The sequence below is a fragment of the Cetorhinus maximus genome, chromosome 10, assembly GCF_964194155.1.
Source record: "Cetorhinus maximus chromosome 10, sCetMax3.hap1.1, whole genome shotgun sequence".
Classification (NCBI taxonomy): Eukaryota; Metazoa; Chordata; class Chondrichthyes; order Lamniformes; family Cetorhinidae; genus Cetorhinus; species Cetorhinus maximus.
Genome location: NC_135888.1, coordinates 13,669,513 through 13,690,825, shown reverse-complemented (window position 1 = coordinate 13,690,825; position 21,313 = coordinate 13,669,513). Strand labels below are relative to the sequence as shown.

The 21,313-nt window shown below is 39.5% G+C and overlaps 1 protein-coding gene across 2 annotated transcripts in view; it reads right to left on the bottom strand.

Annotated features, from left to right (window-relative positions):
• Positions 1–21,313, bottom strand: part of ddx31 (DEAD (Asp-Glu-Ala-Asp) box polypeptide 31) — an 84,585-nt gene that overhangs the window by 29,320 nt on the left and 33,952 nt on the right. For both annotated transcript variants that reach the window (XM_078549991.1, XM_078549992.1), the window contains exons 16-18: positions 20,933–21,072; positions 12,471–12,549; positions 236–344 (exon numbers count right to left, since the gene is read on the bottom strand). In XM_078549991.1, the coding sequence (XP_078406117.1) occupies positions 236–344; positions 12,471–12,549; positions 20,933–21,072 (328 nt within the window). The remainder of the gene's footprint in view (positions 1–235; positions 345–12,470; positions 12,550–20,932; positions 21,073–21,313) is intronic.

Sequence of the window (21,313 nt, the reverse complement as noted above, 5' to 3'; positions counted from 1 at the left end):
TGGATTTATTGCTGTATCCATTATCCCTTCTTCAGTTTCTAGTTTAGAAAAAAAAACTGTGAATATCAAATTATTCTATTCCTGGTCTTTGTTGTGTATGAGAATAGTTAAGTGCTAGCTTCTTCATCAATGAAGGACTAATCAAAGACCTCCACTTATAACCAGCTCTAATTCACATTTGCTAATGAAAAACCACCAATGGGTCACAGCTAAAGAGCAGTTGATGACAACTAACCTTTCTTGGCTTGCAGGAGGGTTTCTTTGGTTGAATGGACATAGTTCTCATACTCTTTTTGCAAGGTTGTTGCTGATTCCCTTACTTCTTGCAGGATAACATCATCCGACTGTTTGAATATGTGAAAACAAAACACTCATTTAACTATTCAAGTTCATTTATTTTTAAAACTTGCAAAATATACCTGGGTTATCCAACACGCAACATCTGCACCAATTATAAACTCTCATTGCTAAAATAAATGCAGAGAGGGGTACACCAAATCAAAAAATATTTCTTTAGTCAGTATTCGCTGAGCATTTTAAGAAAGAAATTAAAAATTGTAATTGGTGCAAGACTTTCATTCTAATTGACAAACAGCACTGCAGTTCTTGAAGGGTTAACCAAACAAGGAGTGTTTCAGTGAGAAATAATGGATGGGTTTATAACAGATTCAATAACAAGAAAATGACAGAATAGTCACAAAGGGCCACGGAGGTTAATCCCTTCAATATTACTGAAAAGAAATAATATAATGTAGCTAAAGATCACATTGAATAAGACAGCTTGGTGTTATTTGTGGACTGCAACAGCTCCCACCCAGTGTCTCTTGCAATTTCTCAGCTTTTAATATGAATGTCAAATTACTTTTTAAAGGATGATTGACCTTTCCCTGAGGACCTAGCGTCATGTTATTAAAGGAATAAAAAATTTTAATAATGGAAGTTGTGTGTTTTCTTTCCTTTTTACTGTTTAAAATTAATGAGAAAGTGTAACAGTTGCCGGCATGAGATTGAACTCAGCAGCCAGTACCAAATAAGAGTGGAAATCCTTCTGAGCACTGAGCAAACACAGATTCAGCTGCTGATCCCTGAGCTGGATATTGTATACAATGTGTTACACGCCTTAGAATAGATCAGGGGGGCTGACTGGTGGAAAGGTCTTAGATTTCTAATAACCACTTTTATATTGAAGATGGCCTCCATCAAGAGCTAAGAGCTTACTGTGGATTCCAGCAGAAATTGGGTCTAATCAGAGACTTGCAAGTGATATTTGTCTGGGATATAGAGTGGTATTTAAGCCTTTCACACACTATAAGATTTGATAGTAACAATAACTGTTCCGATTTTAATGAGTCTGAAGAAAACACAATCACCTTTAACATGAGTTGCTACACAGTACTTTGATCAATCACATATACATCATGCCTTACAAAACACATCTATTATTGCCTAGTTATAATAGTTTTTCATTTTATAAAAATCAGACAATTACATTTCACACGATCCTATCAATGCTGTAATTAGAAAGAATAAGTTTAAGATGCATGTGCTTTCTCCTCCCTCTACTATTCCTTACTTAAGGAACGCTCATGTAAAATTAATCTGTTCTCATTTTGGACATAAAATCTTAAAATAATCATAATGACAGGTCGAGTGATCACGTTTGTCCGTGTTGCAGTAAAATTAAAGGTGCAAGATGGGCACCAGCTCCTGTTGCTCTGTGGATATAGGCGCCGCCTAGTGTAGTACTAAGCAAACAGTATTAAGTCCCTCAGATCAGAAGGTCCCAGGTCTCATCCAATGACTGTGCTGTTAGCTGATTTCACCCAAGGCAATAGCAAGACTGGTTACAATTCCTCAATCCTCCTTGTAGTAGTAAGAAGGAAAAGAAACATTGGCCTGATCCTGATCAAATGAGACCTGTTGGATTGTGAATGTGTGTGTGGAAGTTGGGTAAATTTAGAAAAACACCTGGCTGTGATACCCTCTTTGGTTGCTAAGTTTTCTAAATTCTGGACATGACATTAAAAAAAAAGTATCAGGGTTACCCAGCATCTGTGAAACCCTAAACCCTGCGACAAAAACAGCAACCTCAAGGGGAACAGTCTCACCTTTCCCCAATAGTGCAATAGTGATTGGAACTGAATGTTATAGGAAGCTCACAGCCATAATCCAATTGCTTAGCAGTCAATGACACAACAACATTAGCAACTCATCACAACACACAACTGTATTGTTCATGCGCACTATTTCAACAACTTTGGCCCTCAAATGGAAGCATGTTTTTTAAAAATTTTGAACTTTCATTATTTAGTTCAAACACACAGCATAGTACATTGGATGTAGTAATGCCCTACTCCAGTCATTATAACACTTAGTGGAAAATTTAATACAGCATTAGTAGGGCTGTTATACTGTACATAGTGTGCTCTTATATGTGATGCAGCTTACACATTAACACACCATCATTTTAATTGCACAATGCTAAAGTGCCAATTTGTATTTTATGTACTGGTTCAGCCTCAGCTTATTGTACTGTTATACTGCAATTTTAACTTGTATTTTTCCAAATAATGAAGAGATGCCCTATAGTTTAAGGTTAAACTTTTAATTAAATGAACAACTTATACCAGGAGGCCAGTGAACAGAGCACTGTGTGTATGTTTAAATATGTGTGCACAGAAAGTGCTGTAAGGAGACAGCATAATGGCTCACCCTCCTGGAGGGGTAGGGACTTGCCATTCCCAGGCATACCAGCTAAGAGTTGAATGAACAATGTAGGAAAGAGCACAACTAAAAGCCAGCGCCGTACATATCACCAGTACAGCAATTTAGCGGATCAGTACACTTCAGCATGTTGTCCCTGTTTGCTATTTAACAGTAGAAACAGAGGACTTGCATTTAATTTGTGAAAAATCATTTAAAAACTACATTGGGAAAAAATGTATTAAAAAAGAGTAACATGTGTTTATTATGAGAGAAATGTGTTATTGGAACAATCTTTTGGTAGGATAGTAGAGACAGAATATGAGGCCAGATGTGAAAGTAAAAAATTTGTTGTACAAAAGGGATGAGCTTTGGTGGATTGAATGGCATTTGCTAACCATAAAAACTGTTTTATTTGTTCAGACTGCCCATTTGCACAATTCAAAAAACAATACTGCTGTCAAACAATACTTTCAATATAAGTGCACCACCAGATCTCACAGGCCTTGGGTCCAATTTAAGGTCCAATGAGAATAACTTAAATGTGTTTGAAAATAGTTGCTCTTACAGGATTTGTCACAACTGTTCTTGGTAAAAAGTAAAGAATTGAGAGATGAATTTTTCTCTTTTTATACTCAGTGATATCATAAGGCATCCTACATGCAGTATGGCAGTTAGAAATTCTCCTAATTCAGACTCTGAAAAAGGCCACCCACCATACTAGTTTGATACTTCTGTCAAACTAGGTATCATCATGCTTGCTGAGGAAGGTTACTCAATTAATGCAGATTATTATAAGCATTTTAAAAGACATTACATGACTACTGTAGTAATCACGTCAGACCATGTTGCAAAAGGTCTAATAACAATAAAACTAGACAGATGAGAAAGGTTGAAAATCTGTCCCAGTGTTCTTTTAATGCACAGGAATAGCCCACCTCATCTATTTATTTCCACGCACAATCATCCTATGGAACTGCAGACACCACCATGTCTCCAGCAAGTTTTAAAAACAAATAAAAAGATATTTCAGATTATTTTCTAAAAAGTTGTTGGTTGCTTTTGAGATCTGGAAAGGTTCCATCGGACTGGAAAGTAGCAAATGTAACCCCTCTATTCAAGGGAGGGAGGCAGAAAACAGGAAACTATAGGCCAGTCTGTCTTGGGGAAGTTGTTAGAGTCAATCATTAAGGAGGTTATAGCTGGGCACTTAGAAGGCAATCGAAAAGAGACAGCATGGTTTTGTGAAAGGAAAATCATGTTTAACCAACTTATTGGAGTTTTTAGAAGGGGTAACATGCGCCGTGGATAAAGGGGAGCCTGTAGACGTACTGTACTTGGATTTCCAGAAGGCATTTGATAAGGTGCTACATCAAAGGTTATTATGGAAAATAAAAGTGCATGGTGTAATATACATGTATATTAGCATGGGTAGAAGATTGGCTGTCTGGCAGAAAGCAGAGAGTATGCATAAATGGGTCTTTTTTGGACTGGTAGGATTTGACGAATGGAGTCCCACAGGGGTCTATGCTGGGGCCTCAATTTTTTAACGATTTACATCAATGAGTTAGATGAGGGGAGTAAAGACATGATAGCTAAATTTGCAGATGACACAAAGATAGGTAGGAAAGTATGTTGTGAAGAGGAGATGAGGAGATTGCAGATGGATATAGGCAAGGTTGAGTGAGTGGGCAAAGATCTGGCAAATGGAATTTAATGTGGGAAAATGTGAAGTTGTTCACTTTGGCAGGAAGAACAAAAAAGCTGAGTATTACTTAAATGGAGAACAGCTGCATAATTCTGAGGTTCAGAGGGATATAGGTGGTCTAGTATATGGGTCACAAAAAGTTAGTATACAGGTACAGCAAGTAATTAAGAAGGCTAATGGAATACTATCTTTTATTATGGGAGGGATTGAACATAAAAGTAAGGATGTTATGCTTCAGTTATACAGGGTATTGGCGAGATCGCACCTTGAATACTGTGTACAGTTTTGGTCTCCTTATTTAAGGAAGGATGTAAATGCATTGGAGGCAGTTCAAAGGAGGTTTACTAGATTGATACCTGGAATGAGTGGGTTCTCTTGAGGAAAGGTTGGACTGATTGGGCTTGTTTCCACTGGAGTTTAGAAGAGTGAGGGGTGATTTGATTTAAGTATACAAGATCCTGAACGGCCTTGACAAGGTGGACATCGAAAGGATGTTTCCTCTTGTGGGTGAGTCCAGAACTAGGGGGCACTGTTTTAAAATTAGGGGTCGCCCTTTTATGACAGAGATGAGGAGAAATTTTTCTCTGAGGGTTGTGCGACTTTGGAACACTCTACCTCAGAAGGTGATGAAAGCGGGGGTCACTGAATATTTTTAAGGCAGAGGTAGATTGATTCCCTTGCCTAACAAGAATTGAAGGTTATCGGGGTTAGATGGGAGTGTGGAAATGATCAACCATGACCTTACTGAATGGCTGAGCAGGCTTGAGGGGCCGAATGGTCTACTCCAGTTCCTATTCTTATGTTCTTATCATACAGCTGTTTGATTTATTCTGTTATCTGAACCCTTTGTCTTGTGCAGTTTAATTATTTTTCTACTATTCTTTCTAAAGAGTTTCTGGCAACACAATGACATATGGCATTATAATTAATTATAATCTATTAAAAACTAATTAATCATTAAAAGATGATTTGAACATTCATGAGTGCTCTCAGGAAATGCAGATACAGTTTCAATAACACATCAGCTATTAAAATGTTTTACTTTCAGTAAGAGGATGTCGCCTCATTGCAATGTAAGATGCTGGGTACATGCTTAACCAGGAAGTGCAGCAATACCATTTGATGGTTTAATGTATCCAAATACTCGATTTGTCATTTCATCAATCAATATAACATTCAATTACAAAAAGAATCAGTTGATACCTGCTTAATGTAGCAGGCCCAGCCCAGCTGCTCTAGATACTGAACTCCAGCAGTGCACATTAAATGCTGGGGAGGCAAGTGACAGCAGCCCACGAATTAAAGTCTGAAGCTTAATTTCTCAGAAAAACTTGAGTAATTAAAGTAATACAGGTCTGAACTTTGCAGTATAGAGGGTGTGAGCTAGAATTCAATATGTTTTAGGAACATATTATAAACCACAATTTTTTTTAAACTTTTTCGGTAAAGATCAAGTTTTGGCAATTTAAATGGATTTTTCCTATTGAATGGAAGAACTTTGCATTGTATTACTCAAAAGTATGTCAGGACATTATAGTGGAACGAATTAGGCTAGTCAATGTTAATTAATCTGAAATTCCAAGGCACAAAAATTGCCTCTATGGGTTGCTTTTTGAAAAACCAAGAATTTTCCTTTTCAATTAATCTGATATTTGATCCTAAGAACAACATAGCATGCTGTTAGCAGAAGAAACCTACAAAGTGCAACCCAGTAATACCCCAAAGCTTTTAGAGCTAGGCAGTAATTAGCCATTTGACTCAGGTGATCCAACCATATATATTGTTGAATATTTATTCTGCCTGTATAATTCACTTATGGATCAAATTGCCTTTGTCACCGATAGAGTAAATACATTGTGAAGAACCCAAGAAAGCACGGAGGAAGTAAAGGCCATTAGGCCCAATAGATGCTCCCTTAATAGCCCACAGACAAACTGTCCCATCATGTACTTTAATAGACTTAGGATAAATTCATCTATTAAGTAAGACTGGGTGTCCACATAAGTTTGGAGAATTGCCACTATAGTCTTGTGACCCTATATCTGACCTGCACATGTTCCACGTTAAGTTCCCTGCTGATAGTGCAAGATTGAACTAAGTTGAACTTAAATCTCTTAAGTAGAAGTTCTGCTATTTTTTTGCCTGACCTCAAAAATATGCTTATTTGTTTGAAATCACTAGAATATGATGCTAAGTTCACAACTTTATTATTTAACTGTGGTCGGCTGCTTTCCAGAACCAGTCCAGCAATGCAGGAATATCGTTGCGTGTGAAATATTTGATCATCTCTTTTTCTTATCCCGATAACTTTCAATCCCACATTCAGCTACACACTCATTCAGCCTTTTCTGTTATTTTTCTCTCCAAAATGCAAGTTAATCATAATAAAACTACTTTTGTTGGGAGGACATTCCACATATCCACGACTCCACTCCACATATCCACTATTCCACAGGGCTGAAGGAGAGAAGAATCCTCTAACCTCCAAATGAAGCTTCTTAAATTTGGAATGCATCCCCGCCAGCTCCTTCCTCACCATCCAAATTAATGGGCCTGGTTAGGTTTATATCATCAATGCTTCTCATCATTTTGAAGACATGATTCATGTCTGTCTCATCAATCCTCTTTTCTCCAATGAAAATAAATTGAGTGCTAAGAGCTTTTCTTCAAGACTTAAGAGTCCCTAGTTTTAGAATCATTCCTACTGCTCTTTTCCAAGGCATCAATACCCTTAAGACGACAGGGTATCCAAAATGGGATGTATATCAGAACTCACAAGGAATTTAGCAACATTAAGATAAATAAGCAACAGTGGAGGAAACAAGCTTGTACTCATCAGCATTGTTCTCAAATGGAAGGATCCAATTACAGTATTTTTGTACTGACTATAATACTTGGGAATCCTATTTAGTGACAATGGGTAGGATAGTGGATAAAAGCAATACTGCGGATGCTGGAAATCTGAAACAAAAACAGAAAATGCTGGAAAAACTCAGCAGGTCTAACAGCATCTGCGGAGAGAAAGACAAAGTTAACATTCGAGTCCATATGACTCCTCAGAGGATAATGGATATGGTTTCACTGAACAATGATGTTTTAATTCCGTACCATTGTCGATTCACAACGCCAAATAAATCTAGGAAATGTAGTTCAAATAGTTTGTGGCACCTGACTACACTACATAAAGTTAATCATAAATAAACAGTGAAGCACCTGTTAAAAAGTTTCTTAAATGTGCTTTTCTTGTTCCAAGTATTTGCAAGATTGCATAAATAAAACCATGGAAAACACATCCCAGGTGACAAGGAAAGAATGGCAGCAGTAACAAGTAAGCACAAGCATAATTACTGTATATGAATGGAGTAGGAATTTCTTATAGGAAAATGCAACTCCAAGGGCAAGCACTTGAAGTACTTATCCCTAGGTGGGTTCCTGGTATTACTATGATTTCCCTACAAATTGGATTTTAAAATAATCGCCTTTTAATTGCCCCTCTGTAGAGTCCTGAAGGTAAGCCATTTGCTGTGGAAAACAATGAAGCGGACGTAATCGAGTGATGTCAGCCAAAGAGATTCCCGCCGAGCACGCCTGTGTGTTCAGTCTGTTTCTTTCTCCATTCTGGCGACAGAGAAACATTATTTTTGAAAAAAGATAAAAATGCCCAAAAAAAATAGGAAAAAGTGGATTTGTGCTCACAATTCCTTGTAAACTTGAGTTTCTAGTCACTGCTGTTCCTTATGTGAGAGTACAGGACTGAGGACAGGAATCCATAAATACAGGATTGGAAACAGAGCAGTAATCAGCCCAGGCAGCGCTCATGTAGTGCATCACAGAGCAACTCTGGCAGAAGTACCAGCCTGCCTGCCCACCCACCATTTTGCAGGCCAATGGAATATGGTGTGTACTTGAAAAAATAAGTGCACTTAACATACAAAAATACCTACATCCTTAAACATAAAAGTTTCTGTTTGGTGTTGTAACACAAACTCCTATCCTAATAGCATGACAGTACACCAAGATGTGCAGTACAACCTTCATTCAAAGAATGATGACTAAAGTTAAGTACCAAAGATTCTTAGGTTATTTACAGCCAAGCAATCTATCACTTTTCTTCATTTGTTTGTCCTTGACACACCATGGCTAATTCTTGCGCAGTAGTGTCTCACAGAGGGAGTACTTATCTGCCTGGGATGCATGACAGGGCTTAACACAGCTATCTATACCTGCAGGTCTTATTTTAGCAATTAGATTAGACAGAGAACAGTCCAAACCATTCTGTTTTCAAAATGCCACTTGTCTGAAGCTTATCCATTTATTAACTACTGGACAACAGGACATGGGGAAGATGTTTCCACTTGTGGAGGAACCAAAACTAGGGACCATAAATATAAATGTCACCAATGAATCCAATAGGGAATTCAGGGGAATCTCCTTTACCTGAAGAGTGTTAAGAAGGTGGAACTCGCTACAGGAGGAGTTGAGGTGAACTGCATTGATGCATTTAAAAGGGAGACTAAATAAGCGCATAAGATCAGAAATAGGAATGTTTACTGATGATTGTTCAGTTCCATTTATAATTCCTTTGATAACAAAGCAGTCTGTGCCTGCATGCAGCGAGACCTAGACAACATCTACACCTGGGCTGTTATGTAGCAAGTAACATTTGTTAGTCGATGAGCATCACCAACAAGAGAGGGTCTAACCACCTCCCCATGAAACTCAAAGGCAATACCATTGCGAAATCTGCCATCATCAATATCCTGGGCGTCACCTTTGACCAGGAACTTAATTGGACTAACCATATGAACACGGTGACAACAGTAGCAAGGAAGCTGGGTATTCTGCATCAAGTGACTCACCTCCTGACTTCCCAAAGCCTTTTTACCAACTCCAAGGCACAATTCAGAAGTGTGATGGAATACTTTCCATTTACCTGGATGAGTGCAGCTCCAACGAAACTCAAGAAGCTTGACACCATCCAGAACATAACAGCCTGCCCGATGGCACCCTATCCACCTCTTCAAAAAAAAAAATTCCACCAAGGGTGGAGGGAGTGAACATGGTTACAGTGTGCACCGTCTAGGTGATCCATTGCGGCAATTCCCCAAAGCTTCTTCAACAGCACCTCCTAAACCCATGACTTCTCCTACCTAGAAGGACAAGGACAAGCAGCATATGGGAATGTACAAATCACACAATATCCTCACTTGGAGATCACATCACCGTTTCTTCATCGTTGTTGGGTCAAAATCCTGGAACTCCCTTCCTAACAGACTCCAGCAGTTGCCGGGCAATTTAGAGATGGACAATAAATGATGGCATTGTGAGTGACATTCAGATCCCATCGGGTCAAATGCCTTTTTGTGTGTTGTAAATTCTATGCAATTCAATGTAACTCCAGTTTACTCCCAGTTTCTCCACAGAGGTGATTCTGATTTTGGCACCATGCCAAGTCCACCAATCACTGAGTCACTCTTTTTGGATATTTAAGTTTCCATATGTGATAGTTTGATACAGTCTCAGCTCTTTAACTTTGATATAGAATAAACTTATCAGGTAATAACTTTCAGGTGGGGGTTGGGGCAGGGGAAGAAACACCACAATCCAACAACAATGTGACTATTCACATACAATGCAAGCTAACTCTTTGCTGAGACGAAGGGCTGAACTAGAACCAAGAGAACTAGTTATCTGGATTTTCTAAACCAAGAAACCACATTTACAGAAAAGGGGAGACAGGCAATGGGTATTACTTAAATATACTTAGTGCACATTCTCTATTGAGAATATATCTATTATTTAAGACAGTGTCACACCTATTCCCTGACCTTGGTACTACACAACAAATCATTGACAGAGACCACCAGAGTTGCAAGGATGTGGGAAACAGAAGAAGTTAGCTTTTAAGAAGTTAGCCGACTTCCCCAAACAGCTAAGTCACAACTTCACTGGGGTAACTGTCGAAACTCCAAATATCTTGTGCACTACTGAGCTGGCATAGATTTCTAGAAGTACATGTACAGCCTTTTTAAGACAGTCTTCAACAAGTAAGTGAAAATGGACCAATCATTTTTCCTTTTAAAAGGAACTTCTTCAGAGTTCTGCCATTCAGGATGAGCCCTTTTATAGACTACAAAATAATGAGTTCGAAACTCATTCATCTCCAGGTCACAAGGCACATTCTCTGTAGCTTAGGTGCAATAAACGCTTTATGCCAACACATGGACTAGTTGAGGCCAAGTTACTCCATTTGTATTTTGTCTTTGGTCCCACAGGGCCATGAGATCACTTCAGTCTTGACTTCACCACAAGAATTAGCAGTCATTAAATCAGGCCTCCCAGCCTATAAAGAAAGTATTGTATTTACATACTGCCCTTCATAACCTCAGAACTTCCCAAGGCACTTTACAGCCAATGGAGCACTTCTGAAGTGTCATCACTGTTGTAGTGTAGGAGGCATGGCAGCAAGGCCTCTCAAATAGCAGTGTGATAATGACCAGAATATTTTGTTTGTATTACTGATGCTGGTTAAGGGATACATATTGGACAGCACAACAGGAATAACTCCCCTGCCCTTCTTTGAAATGGTGACATGGGATCTTTTACATCCACCTGGGATGGCAGACTTTTAATGTCTCACCCCAAAGATGGCACATCTGAAAGTACAGCATTCCCTCAGCACTGAAATGTCAGCCTAGACTTTGTGCTCAACTCTCGAGAGGTGGACTTGATCACAACCTTTTGACTCAGAGGAAAGAGTGCTACCACATGAGCCATGGTTGACAGCTGTATCTGCTCTCTTACTCCCATAATCAGTATGTTTTGTATGGAAAAAGAGGTGTGCCTTTTCTTATCCTTGGGAGTGTGTATTCCAATTATATAATTCAGCAGCAAGCATTTGAGAGTTTAAAAGGTTATTTATTCTCTCATGCTTACCCTGAATTAACTCAATCTCACACACTTTGTCTCACACACAATACAGATAAAGATAAAGATAGCGCACTTTTACAGATTATAGTTAATTCCATCTCTGATTTACGACTTTCGGTCCCTTATGTGGGAACCTGTGGTTTCTTGAATGGATTTGATGATTTAAAGTCGAAGTGAGGGTCTTGTAAAGCGAAGGGTTCACAGCAGGTTACGAGGTTTCTTGAGTTGAATATCTAGGAGGTTGGCTCTCAGGTGAGCTTTGAAATCGGATTAGGTTAAGTACTTTGGCCGCTTGATGACTTGCAGCTAGTTTCAGAGCCTGGTTCTCAAAATGGCTGATGACTGATGGATCTGCTGGGTTCTGGCGTAAGGGTGAAGTCCCTGAAACTAGTTTTGATCACATGATCCCTGGGTTAACACTTCTGAGGCCCACCCCCACCCAGTCTGGTTTGGATGGGGGAGGCCATTGTGATACAATGGGAAGTTGATAGTGGCCACTGAGCTTTGATCTTTCCTTTTGTCCAGTATGAAATATGGAAACAGGCAGTCTGCAAACTCCAAAGTATTTAGGTGTTGACCCATCCTTAAACAATGAGGTGTGTGAATCCCACAAATGGATGTGAAGTACCCACCCCACCCATGTCCATATTTAATTAGGTATTTGCAGGAGACTTGGTTACATTTCATGATTTGAGCCACAAAAATCACACGATTTGCGGCTGCCATCTTAACAGCTTGTTTGTTTGTGTCCAATTTTAAAAAGTATTGACTGAAATTTCATAATATGACATACCTTTACTGGACATAACACAGCTATAAAATAAACATGAAAGGTAAGGGTCTAAGGCTGTATTTCATAATTTTGTACCTGCCTATGGTAACAACAAAAAAAAAGGCAATTTAGTCGTGGTTGAGGTGGTGATTGAAAACCCACTGATCATAAACTTTGGGAAATGACCTGCCATCATTGTTGTCCAAGACAAGGTCTGGGAGGAGGATGAAGGTCTAATACTTTCTTCCTCTACCCATCCATAAATTTCAGCACTATAAACACAAGACTCTTTATATACTTATATCTGAATACAATGCTGTAATATTGAAGGAAACAAAAGAAAAAAAAATCACAAACCTTGAGTCCAGATTTTTTTCTTGTGAAGTGCTTCATCAAAAGTGTTGAAAGTATGCCCTCCATTTTCATTTCAGAGACACTGAAGAAACAGAAAATTGTCATATACCTTTTCTGCCAATAGTTAGTGATAACACAGTAATGTTAAGAGAGACTTAATTTACCTAGAAGTGTGTGTGCATTGGGGTTGGGAAAAGAGGAAGGGGTTCACTTGATCATCAGGCAAAAGTTGGTTTTGCATCAATCCCATTATTTGTAAAATTCTATCATGTTATGATCACTTTTACCTACAAAATCCTTTACTATGAGGTCATTTATTAATCCTGTCTCATTCCACATTACCAGGTCTAAAATAGCATGTTCCCTGATTGGTTCCAGAATGTATTGGTCCAAGAAATTGTCCCAAACATTTACTTAATGCCTCTGGGTTTCAATTCTTGGGTCTTGCTGTCTCTGGCTCCCTCTCTTGAGCCACCCCATTTTTTTGTAAAAGGCCAGAACAACACCTCCTCCCTCATTGCACCAACTTCCCACACTCATCAAATTCCTGGATTTAAGCACTCAGTCTCGATGCACTCAGACTCCAGCTGCACTTTTGTGTGAATAAATGTAGCCTCTCTTGCTATTCTATTACTCCCTTCATCATTTTTTGCACCCTCATGTCTTTATTTCCCATTTGGTCGAAATTTTTATTTCTCTATTTTCTGTTATTGTAGAGTGCCCCTTTTCCCCCCTTCAACATTAAGTTATTCAACATCCTGTACCAGGCTGTTCTAAGTTCACATTTCCTCATTATCTATGTATGTGTCAGGGGTACATTTAAGTGAAATGTACTGTACCACAATTATTGTGAAAGGTTAATGAAAACATCATGGATTAAAATGGTGGGGAGGAGGGGGTAATAGTGATAGCACTGATGATTCCATGCCATTCTCTCCTGGCAACTTGCCAGGCACCAATCTCCAAGATATTTGAACTGAATCACAGCAGGAAGCCATCATCCAAGCGCCTGTGCCAGGCTGAAGCCACACTTGTCTTAATGAATCAGTGAATGAGCAATCATAGAGCTGAGAAATTGCAAGGCTGGCTGTGGAGCTTCTGTGGGCAGTTCACAAACAGAGCATGATGTACGTGATACAGCAAAAAGGGTGGTGGTGGAGGGGGTGGGAAAGAAACAGTGCAACATAAGACTGTACTGCAACATTCTTCAAATTGATATTCAATATAAAGCATTGTGAATTCAAATCAAGCATATTCATAAAATTAAAATTCTTCCCAACAACAGGGGGAAAATAACACAGAATAAAGTGCAGTTTCTCAACTGCTGTGCAAAAATATTTCATTTGTAATTTTTGATTAGAATTGCTAATTAAAAATGGTCATAGGCCATCCTGACCAGCAATAAGTGCAGCCTGAGGCAAAAAGCCAATGGCACTGACAGCAGCAGGATAGCAGGTGGTCTATTCTATTGACCTGCTCATCCTTCTTCCTGATTGGAGGAAATATGAAAGCAAGGCAGGAGTCCAGATTATTCAGTTACAGGCTCTGCTTATTTATGTGTTTTACTGCAATAAAACTCTCAGCTGAACAGGAAATGTATGTGCACCTTTAAATCTTCTGCATAAAAGAATATTAACAAATTTCCAGGTACAACCATCAACTCCAGGTCACTGCTTCATTTAACACATCCTTTCCAAGGGCCTGCAAACCCTGCAGCTCCATACCATCCCAAGATTTCTCTCCGATCCTCCTACAGTGGACATTTAAAGTACACATCTGCTAACCACTATTTCTTCATTTCTCTTCTGTTCTGTGCTCTGTGAGTGATGGTCTGCATAACAGGCTTTACTCTTCACCTAGGTTTTTCAAGTTAAAGGGAAACACTTTTAGCAGCTATCCTACACTCATCCACATCATTTACTTATTTAAGCACATACTGGCTCACTTTTACACAAATCCACGAACAACCGCCCACACACATCTGCTGCTCCAAGCTGCAGTTTCAGTGATCTTTACACTCATTTTTGCTCATGGAGAGAAACTGGAACAGACAACCCTTCTGCAAGAGTAAAACAGATAAAAAAAATCTTGCTTACAAAATTCTCACTGATATATAAAGATTGTAAGTGACTTTTTAGGTTTTTATAACATTCCGTTTGCAAACTTCCTTCTGTATTTTTATGCTGTTATAATAATCATAATAATTTCGGGTGACACACCAAGGTGCCCATATTATTGTTGCCATCAACCAGAAGCAGCTTTCCCCTGTTTTCCCCAAATTACTGAAAACAACACTGCAATATTTTTGTAGCTTTCTCTTTTTTCCCCTACACACAGTAAATCAATTTAAACAGTTCTATGTAAGCGAATTGAGAGAAAGTTAACTCCAAGCAAATGAGACACTTACTCCCTCCCTGTAAATACCAAGTTATTGTGCCCACTAGTCAGTTTTAAACCATGTACTTGAATCACAGAAATTCTATTTTACTGCAGAGCCACTTTCAATTTCTTTTCATTAAATAGTTGAAAGAATCGAATGGAATTCTGCACCTAAACTGCAGCTACCCAGCAACGGATTGGGAAGCAACAACAACATTTCTAAGCAGTCTGGCATGTAATTTTAGGCCTGACAGTAGCTGACTGCTGAGGTAATTAATGGTAAACTTTAGAAATACGCTAGAGAATGGGTGACTCGGGTTTTTTTTCCCAATCAACATGCAGCAGGTACTATCCAACACTGAACATTGGGGGCAAAATCAGTTGCTACACATAAAGAAAGACTTGCATTTATATAGTGCTTTTCATGACAACAGGGCATCATAAAGTGCTTTGCAGCAAATGAAGTACTTATGAAATGTAGTCAATATTGTAATGAAGGAAATACACACAGCAAGCTCCCACAAACAGCAATACGATAATGACCAGATAATCTATTTTTGTAATGTTGATTGAGGGATAAATATTGGCTAGGACATCAGGGACAACTCCCCTGTTTGAAATAGTGCCATGGGATCTTTTACATCCACCTGAGAGTGCTGATGGGTGCAGAGTGTGCAGTTTAGTGTCTCATCCAAAAGGCAGCGTCTCTGACAGTGCAGAACTCACTCAGTACTGCACTGGAGTGTCAGCCTTGATTTTTTGTGTTCAAGTCCTGGAGTGAGACTTGAACCCACAACCTTCTGACTCAGAGCCAAGATTGCTATCAACTGAACCACAGCAGACTCTGTAACACATGTAAAACTTTGCAATGATAAGTACCATTTGTTGATAAGACATTTATTCCATATTTATTTGTGGGTTTAATTAAATATATATATTATTACAAAACAAAAATAAAAATGCCTGGAAAAACTCAGCAGAACTTCTGTTGAAGAGTCATACGGACTTGAAACGTTAACTGTGTTCCTCTCCGCAGATGCTGTCAGACCTGCTGAGTTTTTCCAGGTATTTTTATTTTTGTTTTGGATTTCCAGCATCCGCAGTTTTTTGCTTTTATCTATATATTTTTACGTTGTTCTTTGTGATTAAAACAAACTGAACAAATGCATTGATATCAATGTCATAAGCAATAACATAAAGTTTCATGTTGTGACTCTTGATTTAAACATTGATATCAATCCTCACAAGTCATCAGTTACCTGCTAGGACATAGAATAGAAAGCATAGTGGATTACAGCATCATGCGAGTAATAGACCATGTCTGTCCCCACAATAAGTTACCTGTCCTGGGAGTACAAGGAGACACCGAAAAGAAAGAAGGAACTTTCCCATAAGGATGGAGGAAGAGGTATCCTGGGTGTTAACATATGTCCTAGCAACCCACTTCAAAATATCCCACAGTAGTATGGGAGCAGGATACCTGGATTTAATTGCTAAGACCAAGAGGACTAATGGAGAAAAATACTTTAAAAAGCAAGGAGGCTTTGGATTTAAAAAACAACAGTGAAAGACCAATTAGATGAAGATACTGTACAAGTCCACAACATTAATAACAATCTGTGCAAGATGAAATAATAATTTTCAACACATGGAAGAACTTAAAAAAAATCCCTCTTTCCAAAGTTAAAACAGATTACTTAAAGAATTTCTTTTTGACTTTTCCCACTGAAAGAAGGTAGATTACCCTCTGATTTATCTTTGTTTTAATAAAAGTTATAAAGGGAACTTAAGCACTGTAGACTACATTGTACACATGGACAAGCTAGGCAGCAAGCCGATGACAGCTGAGCTTACGATCAGTGCTGGGAACCGTACACGCTAGACTCAGTGAATAAATGAGCGGACAGTGAAAGCTGATGAATTGCACCAATGATCCATAAAGGCAGTTTGCAGCATGGTGCAACACACGCCGTCAAAATAAATTGCTGTCCAGTATCATAAACAGAGCACTATGGAGACAGTTCTGACAATTTAATTTAAGATTTGGGCCAAAAACCCTGTAGGTTTTTTTTGCCTAGTACGGAAGACTGTAACAGAATGCTTTTAAGGGATTTGCAGTTTTCATGATCTTTGCAATATAAGTGCTTAAGACAAGACACTGACCAATACTAACATGGGACTCCTCAATAAGCAGGGGTTTACCAAATCACATAACTAAATAACTTATGAGTACTGGTACAATCACCTTTCAATAAAAGCACTTGCTCAATGCCCTTGGCTTAGCATGATTTTGTTAATCTCCAAAGTACATTTCTGACACAAATTTACTGAAACTGTGCAATACTGGACTGGTGCTATTGCTGGTCTGAGTATGGTGAAACTAGTAGCATTGATTATTATATCGATCCCATTCCAGCAGATCAAATCTCTCTGGCTCTAAGTATGCCTTTCAAAATGAAAAAAAAAACACAACTTGCCAGACCGTGCTCAATGGAATTCAGGGACAAAAAACAAAAGCACAAAAATTTACTATTTAAGGAATAATGGACAAATAAGTAGGATCAGCCATTCGTAATAATAGAGCTAAACCTATCCTCGACTCCTCTCCTTCCAAACTATGGCCCTACTTCCAACTTCCTTCTCTTCGAAAGTCCTTGAACGTTTTGTTGCTTCCCAAATCCACGACTACCTTTTATCCAACTTCATGTTTTAATCTCTTCAAATCGAATTTTCGACTTTGCCACAGCACTGAACCGGCCTTATCCAAAGTCATAAAACATTGTGACCGTGATGCATTATCTCTCCCTCTCCTTCTAAACCTCATTCAGCCTTTGACACAGTGAACCACACCATACACCTCCGCTGTCTTTCTCCTGTTATCTGGATTTTTAGGTTTGCATTCACCTGGTTGCTCTCATGCCAGCTTGTAGCCAGAACATCTCTGGCAATGATTTTTCTTCTTGCCCCAGAACATTATTTCTAGAGTCTCCCAAGAATCTATCTTTGGTCCCCTCCACTCCCTTATCCTTACTATAAATGCACGTTATCAATAATGAAGTCAGCTTCCACATGTATACTGATGACATCCAGCTTGCCTGTTCCATAGCCTTTGCATTGTCAGACTGATTGTCCAATGAGCTTCAACTTCCTGCAGCTAAACTTTGCGAAGACGGAAGCTATTGTCTTTGGACTCTTCCATAAACTCCATATCCTTGCTATTGATTCCACCCCCCTCCCCAAACATTGTCACAGGCTGAACCAGGTTGCTTGTAATCGTGACATCTTATTTTTACCCTGAGATGAGCTTCCAACCCCATATACTCTCCACATCCATCATGCCTCTTGCCTTAGCCTATCTACTTCTGAAACAACTCTCATCCATGCACTGTCACTTCCAGGTTCGACTATTTAACGATCTCCTAATTGACTTCGGATCTTCAGCCCATCCAAAACTCTGCTGCCCGTATCCTATCTGGCTCACCTAGACCCCTGCTCTTGAAGACCTACATTGGTTCCTAGTCTCCAATCACCTCCAATTTAAGTTCTCATTTGTGTTTACATCCCTTCATGGTATCACTTTTCCCGATCTCTAACCTCCTTCATCCCTATAAGTAATTTCAATTATTTCCTTATTTTCTCTGTTCTTCTAACACTAGCCATTTATGCAACTACCCAGCTCCATCAATTGTATACCTCATGACTGGTGTCCATGCCTGCAGTCCAGGTTCTGGAATTCCCTCCTTAAACACTCCACCTCCCTCTCCTTTTTAAAAGCTGTTTTAAAACCCAACTGTTCATCCCTCTTAATATCTCCTTCCATTACTGACCAAGTATGTCTTTGGGACCTTGTTATGTTTTCAATGTAATATATTTATATAACAGCAACAAAAGCAAGTAGAGTGTGAAAATCCAAATGGATTCTCGGTGCAAAATGGAACAAGGCTCTCTTATGCTACTTTGCTTTAGTATCAAGCCAGGCCCAGGCACTGGATTTAGGCTGCATTTATACAACTGTCATCACAACTGTAGTATAAACGCAGCCTTGGGTACATCTCAATTCTAAAATGCTACATGACTTGAGCTCATTGCCGTTATTATCAAACTGGAGAAATTTCAATTCCTGTTCTATTATTTATCTTTTTTGAGCAACTAACCATCCACAAAATAGTACACAGCATTTGATGTTGGCGAGGAACAAGGTTAGAGAAACCTCACCCAGAGTTATGTTGTGCCTAAAGGCAGCACTTGGCGTGGACAGTAGTTTCACTTTCACACTATTTTCCAACACAGCCATATCCTACTTTGAAAATTAACCAAAACACAAATTCACCAAAAAAAAACGGGCTGTCTCCAAGGTTTCTTCCATAGCTGTAGGGCAATGTCTAAAGATTTGACTTTATTTATTACATGCAAGGATACAACTTCAACTATTATTTTAGTTTACACAGAGTGCTGTGCTTCAATAAACATGGGCAGTTGATTTGAATAATGATTTTCAAACAAAATCTTACACTCCTTTAAGTAATTAGAATCTGGGTATTCCAGGGACCTAACCACAAGACTGCTGACTAGGTTTGCCAACTGTGATTAAATGTATTTCTGGAGATTTCATCACATGACTTGTCCCCATGCCCAGCCATTCATCAGCCAATATGTCATTCCTTGTGACACACTGCCTTCCTATGTCATTGGAAAGCAAAAAGACTCACTGACTCATTGGAGGTCAATCATCTCAGTTCCAGGATATCACTGCGGGAGTTCTTCAGGGTAGTGTCCTAGGCCCAACCATCTTCAGCTGCTTCATCAATGACCTTCCTTCCATTATAAGGTCAAAAGTGGGGATGTTCGCTGATAACTGCACAATGTTCAGCACCATTCGCAACTCCTCAGATACTGAAGCAGTCCATGTCCAAGCACAGCAAGACCTGGCTTGGGCTGACAAGTAGCAAGTAACATTCACGCCACACAAGTGCCTGGTAGTGACCATCTCCAACAAGAGAGAATCTAACCATTGCCCCTTGAGATGTAACAGCATTACCATCACTGAAACTGCCACTATCAACATCCTGGGGGTTACCATTGACCAGAAATTGAACTGGGCCAGCCATATAAATATTGTGGCTACAAGAGCAGGCCAGAGACTAGGAATCCTGTGGTGAGTAACTCACCTCCTGACTCTCCAAAGCCTGTCCACCATTTACAAGGCATCAGGAGTGTGATGGAATACTCTCCACTTGCTTGGATGAGTGCAGCTCCAACAACACTAAAAAAGCTCAACACCATTCAGGAAAAAGCAGCCCACTTGATTGGGACCGCATCCACAAACATTCACTCCCCCCACCACTGACACACAGAGACAGCAGTGTGTACCATCTACAAGATGTACTGCAGGAACTCACCAAGCCTCCTTAGACAGCACCTTCCAAACCCACGACCACTACCATCTAGAAGGACAAGGGCAGCAGACACAAGGGAACACCTCTACCTGGAAGTTTCCCTCCAAGCCAATCATCATCCTGACTTGCAACTATATCACCGTTCCTTCACTATCACTGGGTCAAAATCCTGGAACTCCCTCCCTAACAGCACTGTGGCTGTACTTACACCACTCTGACTGCAACGGTTCAAGAAGGTAGCTCACCACTGCCTTCTCAAGGGCAATTAAGGATGGGCAATAAATGCTGGCCTAGGCAGCGATGCCCACATCCCATGAATGAATAAAAAAACCCAGTTGGATGATGCGTGACTGTCAGCCCAACAGCCTTTATTTTCCCCCATTTTCAATATTTTTATATATGGCAGAGAACTGTTCAAGAAAATTAAAACAAAATTTTTTTTAATGTCCCTATGATTTTCCTCCAGGCTTGCACACAGCAGTGCCCTGGAGACTGATCTTCAATTCCTAGAGTCTCCAGGCCAATCCTGGAGGATTGGCAGCCCTACTGCTGACAGGTCAACAAGCAACTGTAGGAGAAAAGGGATTCTCCCCCAAATAACATAACTTCAAACAATTAAACAGTTGAATAAAACTGTGCAATAACTTCAGAAAATAGTGTCTTTGTTCCTTCCTGTTTGATTTGACAGACCTGATATGGTGAGACACAAGGACATTTGCATATTCTGCTTCAGAAGGAGTGAGGAAAAGGAGACTATTTCCACAGGACCCAATCCGGGCTGTCCGTCCCACTCTATGAACATATTCTGCAGGTGAGGTCGGCGCGTTATACTGAAAAATGGAAAAAGAGAAAGATAAAATGATTTTTAATACTTATTCCATTCCCTCAAACCAGGCTAAGTGAGGTTAAAGTTTTCTCTTGTTCTGAATAATGGGAGAAATCTCCAAGGGCTTGCAGCTGCTTCCCACCCGTTCCATGCAGCAAATTGGCTGCCGCCATGTTAATGAGGCCAGTTGATTAAAACTGGTGTGGCCTCATTCTGCCGTGGGTAGGAATCTAACTGAAACCAGC